Genomic DNA, 20,425 nt, shown 5'->3' on the forward strand with positions numbered 1-20,425 from the left:
TTTATCTTCTGTAATAAGAATATTTCTTTTGCACGGTTGTGGAGACTTTAAAACATCTGTGATCTTGCTTCATTCTTCCCTTATTAAAATTCAGCTAGTCACTTCTTCAAGGAATTCACACTTACACATAATCATAGGAAAAATTGTGCTTCTAGATTTTTTATAAACATGGCTATTATTTGGGTGAACACATATGGGTCATATCTCTCAGGAGCCCTAGAGAATTGGTTATTTCCCACATCTAGAGGAATAAATTTCTTTCAACTCCTTATTGATAAGGAGTTTTTTGCTATACTCTTGTGATTAGTTAAACTTGTAATAGTGCTTATTAGCAATAAAATTAGTAAAGTTTTTTGTTATTGTTAAACTTAAATAAGAAGTATTACAAAATATTTAATAGTCACTTGTAATTCAGTACATTTTCAATTTTATATCAGGTCATAAAAATAATATAACAGTATATCCATAAAATCAGGCAACCTCAAAAAAAGTATACTTTAAGGATTTAGAAAAATATTATTGCATGAAGGAAAGTTGTTTAATGTTAAGCATGTCTGTTTCATAAGTTCACAACTTTTACTATAGTAGTATTGTTCATGTATGCATGATATACTTCAATAAAGTTTAAAAAAATAAGAAATATATCAAGAAAAACAAACTAATTTGGCCAGCAGCTACTAAATTGAATAACATTGGGATTCATTTTAGAATGAATTACCAAAAAAAAAAAGCAAGTAAAAGAATCTGTGACATGTAGTAAGACTCTTACCAAAAGTGTCTCCTTGCAATTGGAAGAGGGCAAGGAATATGGTCAATGACAATAATGTTAGGAAAAACTAACACAAGCAGGTTATAGGGAAGTAGCCTATTTGTCATTGTTCTAAAGAATGCTTATTAATTGCTGCCAATCAGGAAAGTATCAAAGCATGGGAAGGGCTAGAAACTCTAAGGAAAGTCTTGGAAATGAATGCTCAAAAATAAAAGCCTCGAATACCCTTACAGGTTCTCAACACAGTTATGAAAGTTGGTAGATAGTATGTGGTGAGTAGAGATAAGAAATCAAATCTATGTAAACAGAAATCTTACTTGACTTAGTACAGGGTATTTTTGGCTTAACCAGAGCCAGGTAACCTCAAAAAGCCAAGAAATCTTTGCCATTTTTCATAAGGACTCCATCTTCTTAGTCTTTATATTTGTATTCAGGGAAAAATAAGTAAATACATGAAGGATTACTCAGCTTCTTAGAGGTGGAAAAATTCCCTGATATGGCAAGGATACTCAGAGAGAAACAAAATGCAATGAAGAATTGGAAAGATTTGGTATCTTAAGATGACTATGAGTGAAAATGGTGGGCAGACAACTAATAAAGCCACACTAATATTTTCATGAAATTTAGCACTCAGAAGAGGGTATGGTAGGAAAAATAAATGCAAAAATATATTACCTGAGGTACATAGAAATATGGCAGAATATGATTTAATAAAATTTACATAAATCATCAGTTCTCATATTTTTTTTCAGGGGTTCTGTACTCTAGAAATGATTGAATATCTTAAATAACTTATATTCCTATTGCTAATATCTAGGGAAATTACCATATTATAAATTAAAACATATATATCATGTTTAAATTATTTGAAATAATAATCATTAAATTCTAATGAAATAATGTATTTCAAAAAATGTTATTTTCCAAAACTAAAATACATTTTGAAGAAATAAAAAAGGTTTTTCCTTTTGAAATTCCATATATTTATGGACTACTGGGAAATAGCTGGATTATCATATCCGATTCTTCATTTTTTGCAATATATTGGTTCGGTTGAAGAGTCTGAGGAAAGATTGTGTTACACAGATACATGGATGGAAAAGGTAAGAGATATTTGTTTAGAGCTTTAAGATGATTTTTTAAAAAGATTTACTTTATTTATTTCTCTCCCCTTCCCCCCTCCCACCCCAGTTGTCTGTTCTCTGTGGCTATTTGCTGCTTGTTCTTCTTTGTCTGCTTCTGTTATTGTCAGCGGCACAGGAATCTGTCTCTTTTTATTGCATCATCTTGCTGTGTCAGCTCTCCGTGTGTGTGGCACCATTCCTGGGCAGGCTGTACTTTCTTTTGCACGGGGTGGCTCTCCTTACAGGGTGCACTCCTTGCATGTGGGACTCCCCTATGTGGGGACATCCCTGTGTGGCATGGCACCCCTTGTGTGCATCAGCACTGCGCATGGGCCAGCTCCACACGGGTCAAGGAGGCCCAGGTTTTGAACCGTGGACCTCCCATGTGGTAGATGGATGCCCTAACCACTGGGCCAAGTACACTACCCAAGATGATTTTTAATATTCCTCTATAATGACAATATTCTAAGCCAAAAACCAACAAGTGGCAATTTCTTAAAAAAATAGTTCCAATTTGGAATAAATTTTTATTTTATTAGATTTGTAACATCAAGTAGTGCTCATCTGGAAAGTATTTGTTCCCAGAATGATTTACAATTCTAAAATAAACAACATTTATTAGTATCACCAATCCTTTTAAGTTTTGGGAAGTTCTCCAGCTTCTGTGTAGGAGACAATTTTTCTAAGTGTGATGAAGTTGGACTCAGATATGACCTTTCTACACATGCCTCTTCTGTTACTTTTACTGGACCTGTGGTTGGCACTGGGGTTGGTGTATGCTCAGGAGACCTGAATCTATGGACTGTCCATGCGACAGCCAGGCCCTGAGCCTCAGCAAACTTGCAACTCCTACCCTCTGGTTTATTGGACTTAACCTGGCCAGGTAACAGGGAGGTTGAAGAAGGTCAACTACCACACCAGGGAACCAAGAGTGCCTACAACTTCAAGCAGGAGAACTGCATCCATCATCCATGTGGAATCTAAGCCCCCTCTTGAAAAAGAGGTGGAGTGGACATAACCATCCCAGGGCCTACAGGATGAAGGACTAGAGTATGGATTAGAGTGGACATACTGATATTTTACTATGGAACTATTGTGATTAGTAATGGAAGAAATTGTAGCATTGATGTGGAGAAAGTGGCCATGGTAGCTGCTGAGGGTAGGGAGAGGGAAGAAGAGAAATGATGTGGGGGCATTTTCAAGACTTGGAGTTGTCCTCGGTGGTACTGCTGGGACAGATGCCGGACAATGTATGTCCTGCAATGGCCCACTGGGTGGACTAGGGGAGAGTGTAAACTACAATGCAAGCCATTATCCATGTGGTGCACCAGTGCTCCAAAATGTATTCACCAAATGCAATGAATGTTCCATGATGATGAAAAAGGTTGTTGGTTTGGGAGAAGTGGAGTGAGTGGGGTGGGGGGTATGTGTGTACTTCATATTTTTTTAATGTAATGTTTTAAAAAATAGAGAAAAAATAAAAATAAATAAAATAAAATTAATTTTTCTCTTGAAACAAATTTCACCATGATTTTAGTGGGTGTTTTCACTTTATTCATGTTATTATTAGAGCAGTTGGTTTACCAAAAAATTCATGCAGAGAATAGAGAATTTCCATATATTCCCTACTAGTATTCTTAATCATTAGCATTTTATATCCCTCTATTTCCTATTGATTTTCTGTCTAGATGGTTGATCCATTATTGAATGAGGTGTATTGAATTCTTCTATTAATAATGTACAATTATCTATTTCTCCCTATAAACTTGTCAATATTTACTTCATATATTTTGTAGCTTTGCTGGATATATATATATATAATTGTTTATATATATATTTAGGTGTTGACTTTGTCTTTAATTGATCCCTTTATCATTATACATTGTTTTTCTTTGTATAAGGAAGCAGCTGTTATTGTTTATAGAAAAGTCATGCAGAAAGAACAGAGTTCCCACATAAATTCCCCAAAACATACACTTTAATCATTTTATTTTATATTAATATATTACATTAATATTTACATTAATATTTTACATTACTGTGGTACTTTGTTACAACTGATAAACCAATATTATTATTATAGAGTTAACTACAGTCTATATGTATGTATACTATTCCTATTCCTTCTGTCACCCCTCTTGTTGTTGTAATTCTTACATATTATATCTTTATACACTGTATATCCCAAATCATAGATTATCTTTAACTTCTATGCACTTGAATTTTAGAGCTTGTAAAATGTGGAGTTACATACCAAAACCCAATACATTATTACTGGTTTTTATAATTACAAAAAAGTTTACCATTATCAGAGATCTTAAATTTTTATGTAATTCTACTCATTGTTGAGTGATCTTTCATTTCTGTCTGAAGAACTTGCTGAACATTGTAGGGTAGCACAAGTGGTGACAAACTCCCTCAGGATATTTTGTTTGCTTTGATATGAGGTTGCCCACATTAATCTTCTCCTCACTTTTGAAAGTCTGTCTCATGAGATGTAATAGTATTAGAAGCAAATCATTTTCTGTCAACACTTTATATACTTCATCACAATTTGCCTTTTTTCCTTCTTGGTTTTTGCCTTCATGATTTCTGTTGAGAAATCATTCCTTAATCTTATGGGGACTCATCTGAACAAAGCACATTGCTTTACTTCTGCAGCTTTCAGGATGCTCTCCTCCGTGGCATTTGACTGTGTGACCCCAATGTGTCTGGGCATGGCTTTCCATGATTTTATCCTATATGGGGTTCTTTGGATTCCTTGACTGTGCAAATACATGTCTTTCATTACATCCGTGAAGCTTCCTGCCATTATATCTTCGAATATTCCTTCTGCTACTTTCTCTTCTTCCCACTCCCTACCCTCAGCAGCTACCATGGCCACTTTCTCCAAATCAATGTTACATTTTTCTTTGATTACTAATCACAATAGTTCATGAAAGAATATAAATAAGTCCGCTCTAATCCATACTCTATTTCTCCATCATGTGGACCCTGGAATGGTTGTGTCCACTCCACATCTATATCAAGAGGGGGGTTAGATTCCACATGGATGATGGATGCAGTTCTCCTGCTTTCAGTTGTAGACACTCTTGGCTCTCTGGTGTGCTAGTTGACCTTCTTCACCTCCATGTTAGATGAGTGGGGTAAGTCCAATAAACCACAGTGTAGGAGTTGATAGTCTGTTGAGGCTCAGGGCCTGGCTATCACATGGACAGTCTAGAGATTCAGGTCCCCTGGGTATACACTAAACCCCAGTGCCAACCACAGGTCCAGTAAAAGTAACAGGAGAGGCTTGTGAACAAAGATCACATCTGAGTCCAGCTCCATCACACAGAAACACAAACTGCAAAGTAGGGCCAACTGACATGGCACTGAACTCCATCTGCCATGACCAGAGAACATGTGGGTCTCTGCAGTGCTCAGATGAAACAATACCTGGGGTTGCATCTACTTTATCTGTCTCTGGGACTCTGCTGAGGTGTGGGTAAGGGCGACCCCTCTGATAACCTCCCAGCTCATTTTTGGAGACTCATAGCCATATAAACTCATTTGTCCTTTTCATTTCTCCCTTTTATTCAGGTCAAAAAGCATTTTTTACTCCTGATATTATATGTAGGCTGAGATATACTGCTGGTCTGAGTTGACCCTTTTATTGAAGGTCATTTTCTAGTTACATCATCAGCTGGTACTTGGTAGTAATCCCATGGATCCAGGGAGGCTCATCCCCAGGAGTCATGTCCTACACTGTGGGGAAAGCAATGCATTTACATACTGAGTTTGGCTTCAAGAATGGCCACATATGAGCAACATGGAGGCTCTCAGGAGGTAACTCTTAGGCACCCTGCAGCTCTAGGCCTCGCTCTTATTTCAGGTGCACAGGTTTACAAGCATAGTCATTAGTGTCAAGGGCTCATTGTTAAACCATCCTTTTTTTGGTCTTTGCCATTGCACTTGGGGGATTATTGCTGCTCCATTAGGGAATATGATAGAGATCCCCTGGCTAGGAACTCAGCACTCCCTCAGTTGTCATTTTTAACTGTAACCACTATGAAAATATCCAAACATTTCTATGTACCCTGGATATATGCCCTGGAGAACTCCCTGTCAACCATGTGTCCCCTGTCAATAACATCCCACACCAGTATTCCCCCCTGCCACTGTTGAAACTCTCTGTGATCCAAAACTTCTTCAAAAATGAAGCCCAATATATTGCCAGGTTCTGTTAATAGTAAAATGGAATATAGTGATGAGTTTAAAGGTTAGATATAGAATACACATTAATTTAGAAAAATTAAGGTAAAAATAAATTAGGGTACCAAAAAATTAAAAAATACAAAAGCTTTGTTTTTGATGTTTTGCCTTCCATCACTGCAATGTGTTGACCTGTATGCAAATTTGCAAGGCAACTTCTTCCATCTTTTCCTCAGCATCTATGCCCTTTCTTTTTCTTTTTCCTATTAAGCTTGTCTTCACAAAAGTTTTAGATCACAGTAATTCCTATATACAATATACAGTACTCCTACATATCCAATATAAAACCCTTTTTCCTTCCACAGCAATAATCTTTTTACATGTTCATACTATATTTACTGAAACTGATGTACAGATATTGAGACAATAGCTTTCAAACAATGTAACACAGGTTTACATTGTGGTTTATATTTTAGACTATACAATTTTCTATTTTTAGTTATCCTATGATTTACATTATGATTTACATTTTAGCCTATAGGCCCCTATACAATTTCGGTGTAATTTAACATGTCCTATATACATCCATGCATAATCTTGTGGAACACTTTCATTGCCCCACAGTTACACTGATTCCATCTATTCAATACCTCTTTCCCCCTCTGCTCAGGGCCCACAGTGACAATCTTCATTGCTTGAAGGGCCATGTTCAGAGATACTTGCAACAATGTTGAGGGCTTGAATTGCTCAACTGCCCTAACACATTGGGAGCCACCATTTCTCTTGAGAGATACAATTCCCACTATTTCAGAACATCAGTCCTCCCCAGGATGTGGGTATACCTTCACTCTCATTATATGGGTCTCCATGCAATGATATAACTCACTATGACAAAATGAGCACTCACAAACTCCCTAGAAGCCTGCCCTGCATCAGATTCTCCACTCCAAGCATCTTAAACAGGTATCATTCCTTATTATATTTTTGAAAAAGTTTTCTCAACATTATATTCTCAACCCAATACCTGACAATCTCCTATGTTCATATGTTCCCCCATCTTCCCCCCATCCCTAGCCCCCCTCAAGCCTGCAAAGTCCCACCCAAAGGAGCCCCAATGCCCTCATTTTATCCCTTCCTTGTACAAATACTTACCTCCAGCTTATCATAGATTTCACCTATGTAGGTGTCAGCTTGCATCCTTCCTCTACCCCCCATTTTCCGTTAAGCCTATCATCCAGTCTCTAGCTCTCTGAGGCAGCTTGGTTTCTTATTTCATATCATTGAGGTCATGTAGTATTTGTCCTCAATGCCTGGGTAGCTTCACTCAACATAAGGTTCTCAAAATTCATCCATGTTATCACATGTGTTTGTAATGTATTAATTCTTAAAGCTGAGTAGTATTCCATTGTATGTATATACCACATTTTTTTATCCATTCATCTGTTGATGGGAATTTTGGTTGATTTCAACTTTTGGCAGTAGTGAACAATGCTGCTATGAACATTGGTGTGTATATATTGGTATGCATCCTTGTTTCAGTTCTACTGGGTATATACCCAGCAGTGGAATTGCTGGGTCATATGATAAATCTATAGCTAGATTTTGAGAAACCACCAAACTGTCCTCCAGAATGGCTGGATCCTTCTGCACTCCCACCAGCAGTGAATGAGTGTTCCCATTCCTCCACATCCTCTCCAGCACATGTAATCTTCTGTTTTTATTCATAGCTGCCAATCTTATAGGAGTAAGTTGGTATCTCATTGTAGTTTTGATTTGCATTTCCCTAATAGCTAGAGATTTGGAGCATTTTTTTTCATGTGCTTTTTAGCCATTTGTATTTCTTCTTTGGAGAAGTGTCTGTTTAGATCTCTTGCCCATTTTTTAAATGAGTTGTTTTTTATTTTCAAGATATAGTTATTTATATATGCAGGATATTAGTCCATCAGATATATGGTTACCAAATATTTTCTCCCATTGTGTAGGCTCTCTTTTCACTTTCTTGACAAACTCCTTTGAGGTGCAGAAAACTTTAATTTTTAGGAAGTCCTATTTATCTATTGGTTCTTTTGCTGCTTGTGCTTTTGGTGTGAAGGTCATGAAGGCATTTCCTATAACAAGGTCCTGTAGATGCTTCCCTACACTGCTTTCTAAAGTCTTTATGGTCTTGGCTCTTATATTTAGGTCTTTGATCCATCTTGAGTTGATTTTTGTATAAGATGTGAGTTGGTAATCCTCTTTCATTCTTTTACATATGGATATTGAGTTCTCCAGGCACCATTTGTTGAAGAGGCCATTCTCTCCCAGTTGAGAGGGTTTGGTACTTTATCAAATATTATATGACTGTATATATGAGGATCTATATCAGAACTCTCAATTTGGTTCCATTGGTCAGTGTGTCTCTCCTTGTGCCAATACCATGCTGTTTTCACTACTGTAGCTTTGTAGTTTGTTTTGAAGTCAGGTAGTGTGATTCCCCCAATTTCAATTTTCTTTTTCAATATGTCTTTGGCTATTTGGGGCCTCTTTCCTTTCCAAATATATTTCATAGCTAGTTTTTCTAGTTCATTAAAGAATGCTGTGTTTTTATTGGGATTGCCTTAAATGTGTATATAAGTTTTGGTAGGATAGACATCTTAATAACATTTAGTCTTCCTATCCATGAATAAGGAACATTCTTCCATTTATTCAGGTCTTCTTTGATTTCCTTGAACAGTGTTGTGTAGTTCTCTGTGTATTAGTTTTTTACATCTTTTGTTAAATTTATTCCTAGGTATTTTTTTTTATTGACTATTGTAAATGGTATTTGTCTTTTGATTTCCTCATGAGCTTGCTCATTATTGGTGTACAGAAATGCTACTGATTTTTGTGCATTGCTCTTATAACCTGCGACTTTACTAAACTCATTTATGTGTTCTAGAAGCTTTGTTGTAGACCTCTCAGGGTTTTCTATGTATAGGATCATGTCATCTGCAAATAATGAAAATTTGGCTTCTTCCTTTCTGATGTGAATGCCTTTTATATCTGGTTCTTGTGTCAGTGCTTGAGCAAGTACTTCTAAGACAATGTTAAATAGAAGAGGTAATAGTGGGCATCCTTCTCTTGTTCCTGATCTTAGAGGGAAAGATTTTAGGATTTCACTATTGTAAACGATGTTGGCTGTGGGTTTTTCATATATGCTCTTTATCATGTTCAGAAAATTCCTTGTATTCTGATCTTTTGCAGTGTTTTTATCAAGAAAGGGTGCTGTATTTTGTCAAATGCTTTTTCTGCATCTATGGATACGATCATGTGATTTTTTTCCTTCAATCTGTTTATATGGTGTATTACATTGATTTTCTTATGTTCAGCCATCCTTGCATACCTGGAATGAATCCCACTTGGTCATGGTGAATAATTAATTTAATGTTTTGTCGAATACATTTAGCAAGTATTTTGTTGAGGATTTATCTATCTAGGTTAATTAGAGAAATTGGTCTGTTATTTTCCTTTCTTGTGGTGTCTTTGTTTGGCTTTGGTACTAGGGTAATGTTGGCATCATAGAATGAGCTAGGCAATGTTCCTTCTGTTTTGATATTTTGGAAGAGTTTCAGTGATTAGTGTTAGTGCTTTCCAGAATGTTTTGTCGAATTCACCTATGAAGTAATCTGGCCCAAGGCTCTTCTTAGTTGGGAAGTTTTTAATGACTGATTCTATCTCTTTACTTGTGATTGGTTTGTTGAGATCATCAATTTCTTCTTTCATCAATATAGGCTGCTTATGTGTTTCTAGGAGTTTTCCCATTTCCTCTAAATTGTCATTCTTGCTGCAATATAGTTTTTCAAAGTATCCTCTTATAATAGTCTTTATTTCTGTGAGGTCAGTGGTGACATATCCTTTCTCATTTCTTATTTTGTGTATTTGCATCATCCCTCTTTTTTCTTTCTTAATCTAGCTAAGGGTTTGTCAACTTTATTGATCTTCTCAAAGAACCAGCTCTTGGTTTTATCTTTTCAAGTGCTTTCTTATTTTCTATTTCATTTAGTTATGCTCTCATCTTTGTTATTTCTTTCTTTCTTCTTCCTGTGGGGTTACTTTGTTGTTTTTTTTACTAATTCCTCCAAATGTGCAGTTAGTTCTTCAATTTTTGCTCTTTCTTTTTTTTGATGTATGAATTTATAGCTATAAATTTCCCTCTCAGTACTGCCTTTGCTGCATCCCATACGTTTTGATATGTTGTGTTATCATTTTCATTAGTTTCAAGGTAGTTATTAATTTCTTTTGAGATTTCCTACTTGACCCACTGTTTTTCTAAGAGTGTGCCATTTAATTTCCATATCTTGGTGTGAAATCTGGGCCTCTGGCCCTTACAGATTTCCAGCTTCACTCCACTGTGGTCCAGAGAAATTATTTTGTGTGATTTTGATCTTTCTGAATTCATTGAGCCTTTCTTTGTGGCCTAGCATATGGTCTACCTTGGAGAAAAATCCATGTGCACTTGAGAAAAATGTATATTCTGCTGTATTCAGGTGTAATGATCTGTATATGTCTATTAGGTCCAGCTCCTCTAATATACTGTTCAAAGTTTTCGTTTCTTTACTGATTTTCTTTTGAGATGTTCTGTCCAAAGTTGATAGTGATTTATTAAAGTCTCCCACTATAATTGTAGTGGCTTCTATTCTTTCACTTAGTTTTTCCAGTGTTTCCTCACATATTTGGAGGTGCCCTTGTTAGGAGCATAAATATTTATGATCATTCTTCTTGAAAGATTATCCCTTTTACTAATATGTAGTGTCCATCTTTGTCTCTCACACTTGTTTCACATTTAAAGTCTATTTTGTTTGATATTAATATAGCTACTCCTGCCTTTTTTTGGGTTATTGTTTGCTTGTAAGATTGTTTTCCCACCATTCACTTTCAACCTCCTTGAATCCCTGGGTCTAAGATGTGTTTCTTGTAGACAGCATATAGATGGGTCATATTTCCATATCCAATCTTCCAGTCTGAATCTTTTGACAGATGAGTTTAATCCATTCACATTCAGTGTTATTACTTTCAAAGAATTATTTATGTTATCCATATTTTCTTTGGACTTGTGTTTTTCATATTTTCATTTTTCCCTTCTCTTTTTGTCTTTTTTGTTGCTCTTACACTCTCCTCCAACTCTACCTCTCTTTTTTTCTTTCTTCCTGCATAACTCCCTTTAGTATTTCTTGAAGGGCATGATTCTTGTTGGCATACTCTTTTAGTTTCTGCTTATCTGTGAATATTTTGAATTCTTCATCATTTTTGAATGTTAGCTTAGCTGGATAGAGTATTCTTGGTTGGGAATTTTTTACTTTAGTACCTTGACTATATCATACCACTGCCTTCTTGCCTCCATGGTTTCAGATGAGAAATGAATACATAATCTTATGGAGCCTCCCTTGTATGTGATGGTTCTCTTTTCTCTTGATGCTTTTAGAATTTTCTCTTTGTCTTGAACATTGGGTAATTTGACATGTATATGTCTTGGGGTGGGCGTGTTGGGATTTATGGTGTTTGGGGTGCATTGTGCTTTCTGGACAAGTACATCCATCTCCCTCAGTAGATTTTGGAAGTTTTCAGCCATTATTTCCCCCAACACCTCTTCTCTTCTCTGTCTGGGATGCCTATAATGCATATATTTGTGCATTTTGCATTGCCATTCAGGGCCCTATATCCCAGTTGGATTTTTTCTACCTTTTTATCGATCAGTTCTACTATCTTTTTGATTTCAGATGTACTGTCTTCCACATCGCTAATTCTCTCCTCTGCCTCTTCTAATCTGCTGTTATTTGCTGAGAGTGTATTTTTGATTTCTTGAATTGTTGTGTTCATCCCCACCATATCCATTATCTTTTTGCGTATGATTGTAATTTTTTCTCTATTCTCTCCAAGTGTTTTCTTCATATTGTTAATCTCTTCCTTTATTTCATTAATTTGGTCACTAATATATTTTTTGAGCTTTAATTACCTGTCCAATGTTCTGCTCCTCTTCCTGGTTTTTAGTTTGTTCATTGGATTCGACCATGTTTTCCTGATTATTGGTTTGGTTTGTAGTTTCTTGCTGCTGTCTGGTCATCATTTTATTTTGACAGGTTTAATCAGTTCCTTAGCTTCTTTGTCTAGTCTTGGGGTTTAATTAGTTGTTTGTGCATAAAGGTTATGTCTTCTCTTTGTCACTTTGTTCTTATTCTATTTTCTTGTTGCTGGCTAACATTCACTTTGAAGGAAAATATTAGGGCCAGGAAAAGCAAAATGAGTAGGAAAAGCAAATGTATGAAGTAGTATTGAAAATAAATGTTAACAGAGCAACAATGTGAGATCTAGGAGAATGGATAGTAGATTCATGTAAGTTGTGTAGAATTATAGCAATAAGTAGAACACCTATAATGAGATAGTCAACTGATAATGGGGAGGAATATAGTATGAATTAAAAGGCCAGTGTTTTCATGAGAGAGGGAAAGAGAAAAGAAAGACAATAATATCAAGAGTGGATAAAAGACAGAAAATAGAACAAAAGTATTAGAAAGAAAAAGTCAGACAATTTGGGGGCCAAATAAAGGGAGGTGGAATGTAAGAGAAACAGTAGATGATTGAGGATAGAAAGATGTAGAGGAAAGGGGATAGTGTAGTTGGCCAAAATCAATACACGCAGAAGAGAGGAAATGGAGGATGCGTAAACAAAGCAAATGTGAAGCACTCCCTGTAGCACCTATTATATAAAGAAAAGAAAATAAAAGAGAAAAAAGGGGGGGGGCAAAAAAGAGGAAGCAAGAAAGGAAAAGAGAGGAAAAAAGGTAAAGAAAAGAAAAAGGGTCTTGGGGGAGAAAATGGGAGAAAAAAACAGGAAACAATGCAACTATAGTGACAACCAAAAAAAAAAAAAAAAAAAAGAACCAAAGTTTCAAGCTAGGAATCCTCTTTGCAGTTAAATTAATTGCTTAGGGATCTGATATTCCCCCTTTCTCCCTTCCTCACTTCCCTCTCCCCCAGGGCAGCAGAAAAGCTGCATGAGGGGTCCAGTAGGAGATTCAAGTGGGTCCTTGTTGAACCAACTCAACACAGAAGACAATGACTCTTTATTTCCAGTGTGAGAGCACCTACACCTCACCAGAAACCCCAAATATGCTATTGGAAGCTTAGATAGCACATCCTACAGTCCCTTCCTCTTATGTGTGCTAGAGGAGGTGTAATTGATTTTCTGACTCCACCTTCTCCCAGACCAAGTTTCCTATCCCAGGACATTTAGGTAAATTGGGCTTTCTCAGCAGATTCACCTCTCCTTTCTTCCCAGCCTCTCCCGAAGTCAGCTGGTATACTTCTCCAAGCTCAAAGGAAAAAAAAAATGCAGAGGGCTAGGGTAATCATGGATCTCAGACAGACCTCAGGGCATGCTGGTTTCAGGAATGGAAGTCCAGGATATTGCAGACTCAAGCTATGTGAGTCTGTAGAGTGTGGGCTACCAGGGTTTAGGGGATATGGACCTGGGAACCACACATCCAGTAAACACAGGGTTTGGGAACACTGCAGCACAACATAGTTTTCAGGGATCACCAGGGCTGGGCCGCCAGCCCTAGGGGGAAGGGTCCCACCCACAACTTCTGACCTCGTGTCAGAAACCCAAAATTCCACCTCTTGCAAGAATCTCTTCTGTCACTCTCTCAACAAATCGACATCCAGACACCTCCTGCCCTGCAAGCCCCCAGAACAACCTGCTCAGGGTTTGGGAACACCGCAGCACAACAAAGATTTCAGGGAGTCTCTGCTACTTTCACTTTATTTTTTCTGTGTTGCCCATAAAACCATGTAATGGTATTCTTGATCCTATACCATGTGTCCATTCCATCAGGTATAGAAGGGGCATTCAGATTCCTGTAAACAGGGAAATTCATAAGGCTATTAGCATATGCCACACACAAGACACAGAAAGGAATATATGTTTTTGTCTAAAGCTTATCTTATTTGTAGGAAGGCTTAACTTGATAAGTGTCAAGATAAAACAGGAAAATATATAGTGTAGAGCAATAGAATACAAGACAACAATGTGAAAGCTGCCCCATCCAAAGGAAAAGCAGAAAACATCAGAAATAATTTAGAATTAAGAGAAAACATACCAAATAAAGAAGTAAAATTGGTTTTCAAAATGCTCAGAAACATGCAGAAACAACTACAGGATATCAGGGAGCCATGAATTAAAATAAGGAAAAAGGAACTAAACAGAAACACTGGAATTGAATAACACAATAGAAGAAAAATAATCCCCAGTTGGTTTCAACAGCAGATTAGGCCTAATAGAAGAAAAAATAAGTAAGCTGGAATGTAAGAAAATTAACATGATTCAGTCTGAGAGAATTTTGCTCAACCTAAACTCTCATGAATTTTGTTGGTAATGTGAAACATTTTAAACATTTTGCAAATGATAAGTGTTTTCTTATAAAACTAATTATTATCTAGCCTATGAATCAACCATTTCAGTCTCCATTATTTACTCAGGAGAACCGAAAATTATTTCCAAAGGAAGTTGCACAAAAGTACCTATAGCAGATTTATCTTAACTAAAGTATGGATATAGCACAGGATTCCATCAAAGAAAAAGTGGTAAGCAAACTGTGAAATGTTTATAAAATATAATATTACTCACAATTAAAAATAAAGAAACTACTAGCCCACCCAACAATATGGTTGAATCTTAAAAACAGTTTTATTTTGGAAAAAAAGGACTCTTACACAAACATTTACCATTGCATGATATAATGCATATAAAGGTTTAAAACAGGAAAATTTAATCTATGGCAAGATAAATGAATAAATCAAAAGAGTAGTCATTGTCTACACAATGAATTACTGACATCAATTCAGTAGACGGGAAAAAAATAATCTGAAACCCCTAAATGTTGGTAAGGATTTGGAGTGAGCAAAGTTCTTATGTATCACTGGTATTTGTGTACAAGTTGGTCATTTGATATTGTATCAGTCAATGAAGACCAATTTATGTTGCAATAACCAATAAAACTTAAGTATTGGTGATAAGAGCAGCAAAGATTATTTTCAACTTGTGAAAAGGGCTTTGCTGCACAGCATCCACATACTATGCCCAGGCTACAGGGCAGCCACAGTATGGGAGGATAATGTTCCTGTGGAGAAAGAAGAGATATTTAAACATATGAATATGCTGGGGCTTATATACACAGTCTTAATTTGTTTAAATTAGTGGTCAAGTCTACCTTTCATGAATCAGGATATTATCTCCTCTCTTAAGAGGGGCACCATAGAGAGAGCCATTTCAGAGAGGACACCTTTGGAATACTGTTCTAATCAGGCTTTATTAAATTAGGACACACATGCCATGACCTTGCATTTCCAGTCAAGAGAGTACTTACTTGATAGGTGAAAGAAAAGGTCATGGAAAATGAGAAATACATAGTAAAATTCTACGATTCTGGGGAATTTACATCAAGAGTGTTTTTACTATCATGGGTTTTATAAAGCATGATCTTGTGCACATCTGCATTCCCAGCCAAGTTAATCCTTCAGAAGACTTCGCTATCAGGGAACCAGAAGTGAAACTTTCTAATTCACCTCTGCTGAGAACTCCTTCTCAGAGGGAGAACGAGGAGAACTTGAAGATGGTTTCTCCACCATGACTCAGTTTTCAGTATTTTTTCACTCCTAGATCCTGGCATGATAAAACGGAGGGGTCCTTTTGTTCAAAGCTCCCTCAACAATGAGAAGATGCCATGCCTGTGCTGACCCATCTGAATCTCCCTCTCTGGCACTGCTCCTTTGGGAAGTGGAACTTGGACAAGCAGCGGCTCTACTCAGTTCATACTCTTGCATATACTTTTTTGGTAAATGATTAATAATGACTTTCTAGTTGCATTTTGACTTTAACATTTTAATTGACTACCATTGACCCCCAGAAGCTCAACTCATTCTTGACTAAATTAGCACCCAGAGCAGGGTAGTCAATTAAGCACAGCGATGTCCTGGGAAAGCAGGTTTAGGGATCCCATGGGACATTCTTAGGAGATGCTATCAGTACTGTGGGGTACTTCATTTCATAAAAGGGATGATAGCAGAATCCATGGAACCTTCTTGAGGGGTATTACTGAAATCCAATGGGGGCATTTCTTCAGCCTTAATATTGGGTCTGGGGAAATGCTAGTGAAAGTTATGCGTCAGTCTTGGTGAATGCTAGTGGTTTGTATGTATAAGCTTTGCAATGCCAAGTGGGAATGTTTGTCCTTCTCTTTAGCCCCTACTTCCTGGCAGAGTTTGCCTGCTGTGTCAGATTGGAGACACAACAGTGGGGTTACAAAAAAAGTTAGTGAAATGGCTCTCTAGTCAGTCACTGAAGTTCACATAGAACCCATGAGCTGAGCAACTTCCAAGAGACCTGTTAAAGTCACATTCTATGGTAATTGAAAATTGTTGAAATTTCAGTTAAAAAGAACATAGAAATTTTGCAAGGATAGCCAGAAATAGCAGCTATGTACAGCAGGGCAAACAAAAAATGAGAGGTGAAGGATTTTCTTGTTTGTCTGTTTTCTGTTTATTATTATTACTACTACTAAAATAGTGAAAATGATCTAATAATGATTGAAGTGATAAATGCACAACTATGTGATTATATCAAATACCACTGATTGTACACTTTGGATGAATTTATATGCTTTATTAATATGTATCAGTAAAATTGATTTGTTAAATTTAAAAAATAATAATAAGAGTGTATGGGATTTTTTCCCTTTGGACAAAGGAAAATATTTAAAAATGTACTGAGGTAATGACTACACAATCTGTAATGAAAGTGAGAGCCACTGAGAGCACATTTTGGATACATTGTACAAGGTATGGGACTGTATTTGTAGAATAGCGTATAATATGCTGGAAGATGGACTGTGATTAACAGTACAAATATAAGAGTGTTCCCTCATTAACTATCACAAATGCACAATAGTAATACATGGTGTTAATAATACAGAGTGTATAGAAAAATATACAAAATATAAGCTATGGACCATTAAAAAAAAAAAAAAGAAAATGAATGCAGAACACTTGAGTATCACTTTGGCCAGCAGCCCTAAAGAGAACTTAGGCAATGAGTTCCCTTATACAGAAACAGAGGCCATGTAGTTAATGCTGGTAAGGGGGAGTGCAGCCTGCTGCTCTGTCCCCTCAGAGCTCCCTGGCAGCAGCCACCATGAAGAGAGCAATGGCGGCAGCCGTAGGGTTGGGGGGCTGTCCATCCCAGAGTGTTTGGCACAGGAGTATCCAGTGGACACCCTTGAGCAGCTGCTGCAGAAGAGGTGGCCCTTTCTGGGTTTTGTCAGGGGCAGGGTCCACACAGGTTCACAACATGAGCAATGGGGTAGTGAAGCCTGTTGGGCATTGTACTGCAGGTAACCAGCACATCCTGCCTTCAAGGTTAAAGAGCAGGTGAGATGAACTACCGAAGAAGACTCTCCTCCAACTAGGACACTCTCACTAGCTGGCTTTGCAGGAGCTGCCTCTGCTTCAAGCTACACGTGAAAGTTGTACAGACTTGGGTGCACCTACCCTGTTGCACACTGGGAGTCTTAGCCTGAAAACAGCTGATTTGCAGGGCTCTCAGCTCCCTCTGCCCTCACAACCAAAGAAACCTCTGTGGTCCTACTATGTTGGACCTTGTGACAGACAAAGGGCTGTTCTCTCCACCCCTTCTTATGTGCTTTGGGGCAGGTTAGAGGGCCCAGCATAATTTTACCTGGACCTTTCCACTGAGGTCCCTCTGTCTCCAGGAGTAAAAGGCCCTACTGCAAGGCTACAGGTCAATGGGAGAGTGGGGGAAACAAATTTCATTCTTTGGCCTTTTAGATACAAGTATACAGGTATACAGTGATCCCTGTAACTCCTGACACCAACAGTAAACTGATAATGCTCTGATTTTGATCTGAGGACACCATCGCTGAGACATTTGCCAAACCCATTATGGTGGGTCATTTATGGCCCCTACAACCTTCCACTGTGTGACCCCAGCTAATGAAGGCATTATTGGTTTTGATATATTCCATGTGGACCATTGCTAGCCTTCACCCTCACACTGACAGGAATTGCCATAGTTAGGGCCTTTCTAGTAGGGCTTATGAGTAACTATGAAGTTCACTGATTCATGGGCTTGGCCCTATTTCCTGGCCACTGACAGATTTGAACAGGCATAAAAATTAAGCTCCCCTATGGAGGTGAGACATTTGGATAAAAATCATCTCTTCTCCTAATAAGCTTTTGTTACCCATGGGAATGTTCTGCATTCCTTCCTGAAGAGGAATACCTTAACCACAAAAGGGTCTTGTTTTTCAGTTGTATTTTGAAACTGAATAGTGCAGAGCAAGCTTTTGTCTGGCCACTCACCTCGCAGATCTGAAAGAAGATGGTCCATGGAATTTCAGACTCCATCCTAGACAGGGACTCCATGCACGTACCACCACTGTCCACAGAAGACCCTGGAACAGAATGAAAAAACTGCCCCACCTGCCTGGTCTGGGCAAAGGACAAAAGTACCAACCAGGATCATTCTTAATCCAGTGGGCCAGGAAGTTCTAAGAATGCAGTCCATTGGGCTTCTCATCCCACTCAGAAGTTATCCCTGGATGCTGCCTGTAGATGACTCTCCAGGTTTGATCTACCCATTCCCATTTGTTTCACTGACTCAGACACCACTCTTTACACAAAGCCAATTATTTTTTCCTGGAAATTTTTTAATGTAAAGGTTCTTGGAAACTGGTTAATCAATAGCCCACAATCCCTCTACCTCATTCCCAGAACGCTCTCTTTTCTTACATTACAAACAGGTGGATCACATTTCAGAGTTCTTCATGTTACAAGGTTCACACTGGTGGTGGGAAAATTTTGTTATGCAAAATCACAATATTTGTTAGAAACACTGATCACTTTAGAATACTTTAACTATAAAATCTATTGAATTTCCATATATTAACCGTACACATGGAACTATTCCTAAGTGTAGTTTGGTTGTTACAAGAAAAGAGGTTCTGGGCTGAGGCTACAAACAGACTCTCCAGCTAACTTACCCACAGTAAGGTGCCCTGCCTTACAAACAAATCACAAACATCAGTCTGTGAGTTCTGGAATCATACAAAACAGGCGGCTAAGCAAGCAGACAAGGCACTCCTTCCCAATAAGCCACCAGAAGGGGTGTCATCTCTAGGGGCTTCAGAAGCCACCTCCAAAGTCACCAACTGGCTCTTAGCTCCTCGACTGCGGCTCAGCCAGGGAGCCCAGCCACAGCCTCACAAGCCCCTCGAGGCAGCGCCTGCCCAGCTCGTCACGCCCTCACTCCCCACTGAACAGAGCCCAGCTCCCAGACCAAGACCAACAGCTGCAGCGAGTTCTCGGGGGCCTGAGGCCCCTTCCTGAACTCGAGGGTCAGAGGTGAGCCTCGCTGCCCGGGCAGCTCTGGGGAGGCACCAGCGTCGATCTCACTCCTCGGCCTGAGCCACAGGAGACCCACATTCCAGTAAACAAAGGTGCTCCGGAGTTTGCGGCTCCTTTTCAAGACAGCAACGTGAGAATCGGAGGTGCTGGGGACAAGGCCGCTCTCCCAGGACAGCTCTGCGCAGCTCGTTCCCCTGGAAGGCGGAGCCAGGCCCCCTTGCTGGTCCTGTCCTCCGGCAGGGGGCGCGCTGCCGCCACCCCAGCGCAGGGCCGCGGGGCCGCCCTCTCCCCACAGAGCAGCGCGGCCTCCAGCTCTGCGCAGACCCGGGTCCCCGCTCAGGTCTTGAGTGGAGCCTGCCTGACCCGCCGGGGCCGCGCGAGGAGCGGCAGGGCCAGGAGAGGCCCTGGAGCCGGGGCGTGGGCAGCGCGGTGCCACCCTGGACGCTCCGGGCGGCTGGACGGAGGCTGCAGGGCCCGCCGCGCGGAGGGCTGTGAGACGCGTGCGGGGAGCGCGGAGGGCTGTGAGACGCATGCGGGGTGCACGGAGGGCTGTGAGACGCGTGCGGGGCGCGGGGCCGCCCCCGCGAGGGGCTCCAGCGCAGGAGCCCCGCCAGAGACCGCCGGGAAGCGGAGAGCAGGGAGCCGCTGGGCCGCCCGCACCTGGGAGGGGCCCGCGGTCTGCGGGGGGCTCGGGACAAGGACGGCCCTGGCGCACGGGCCAGTTTACTTTCCTGTTTGACTATGTCAGGTTAAGGTAAGTAAAATGTTTACAAAATTCCAAGGAGACTGCAAAGAGAGGAGACACACGAGCTTGGCTGCATGAGTGGTGGTGTCTGCTAGGCAGGCAGTCGTGGGCTGGGGAGAGGTGAGTTACGTTGTCCGTAATTGTGCGTGTTAAAACTTT

At 39.2% G+C, this 20,425-nt stretch overlaps 1 protein-coding gene across 1 annotated transcript in view; it reads left to right on the plus strand.

Annotated features, from left to right (window-relative positions):
- The first annotated feature begins 20,051 nt into the window (after positions 1-20,051).
- The window catches only part of LOC139437234 (olfactory receptor 6M1-like), a 42,410-nt gene continuing 42,036 nt past the window's right edge, over positions 20,052-20,425 (plus strand). The window contains exon 1 of the mRNA XM_071210876.1: positions 20,052-20,275. Coding sequence (XP_071066977.1) covers positions 20,052-20,275 — 224 coding nt within the window. The remainder of the gene's footprint in view (positions 20,276-20,425) is intronic.

Source organism: Dasypus novemcinctus, chromosome 21 (genome assembly GCF_030445035.2).
Source record: "Dasypus novemcinctus isolate mDasNov1 chromosome 21, mDasNov1.1.hap2, whole genome shotgun sequence".
Taxonomy (NCBI): domain Eukaryota; kingdom Metazoa; phylum Chordata; class Mammalia; order Cingulata; family Dasypodidae; genus Dasypus; species Dasypus novemcinctus.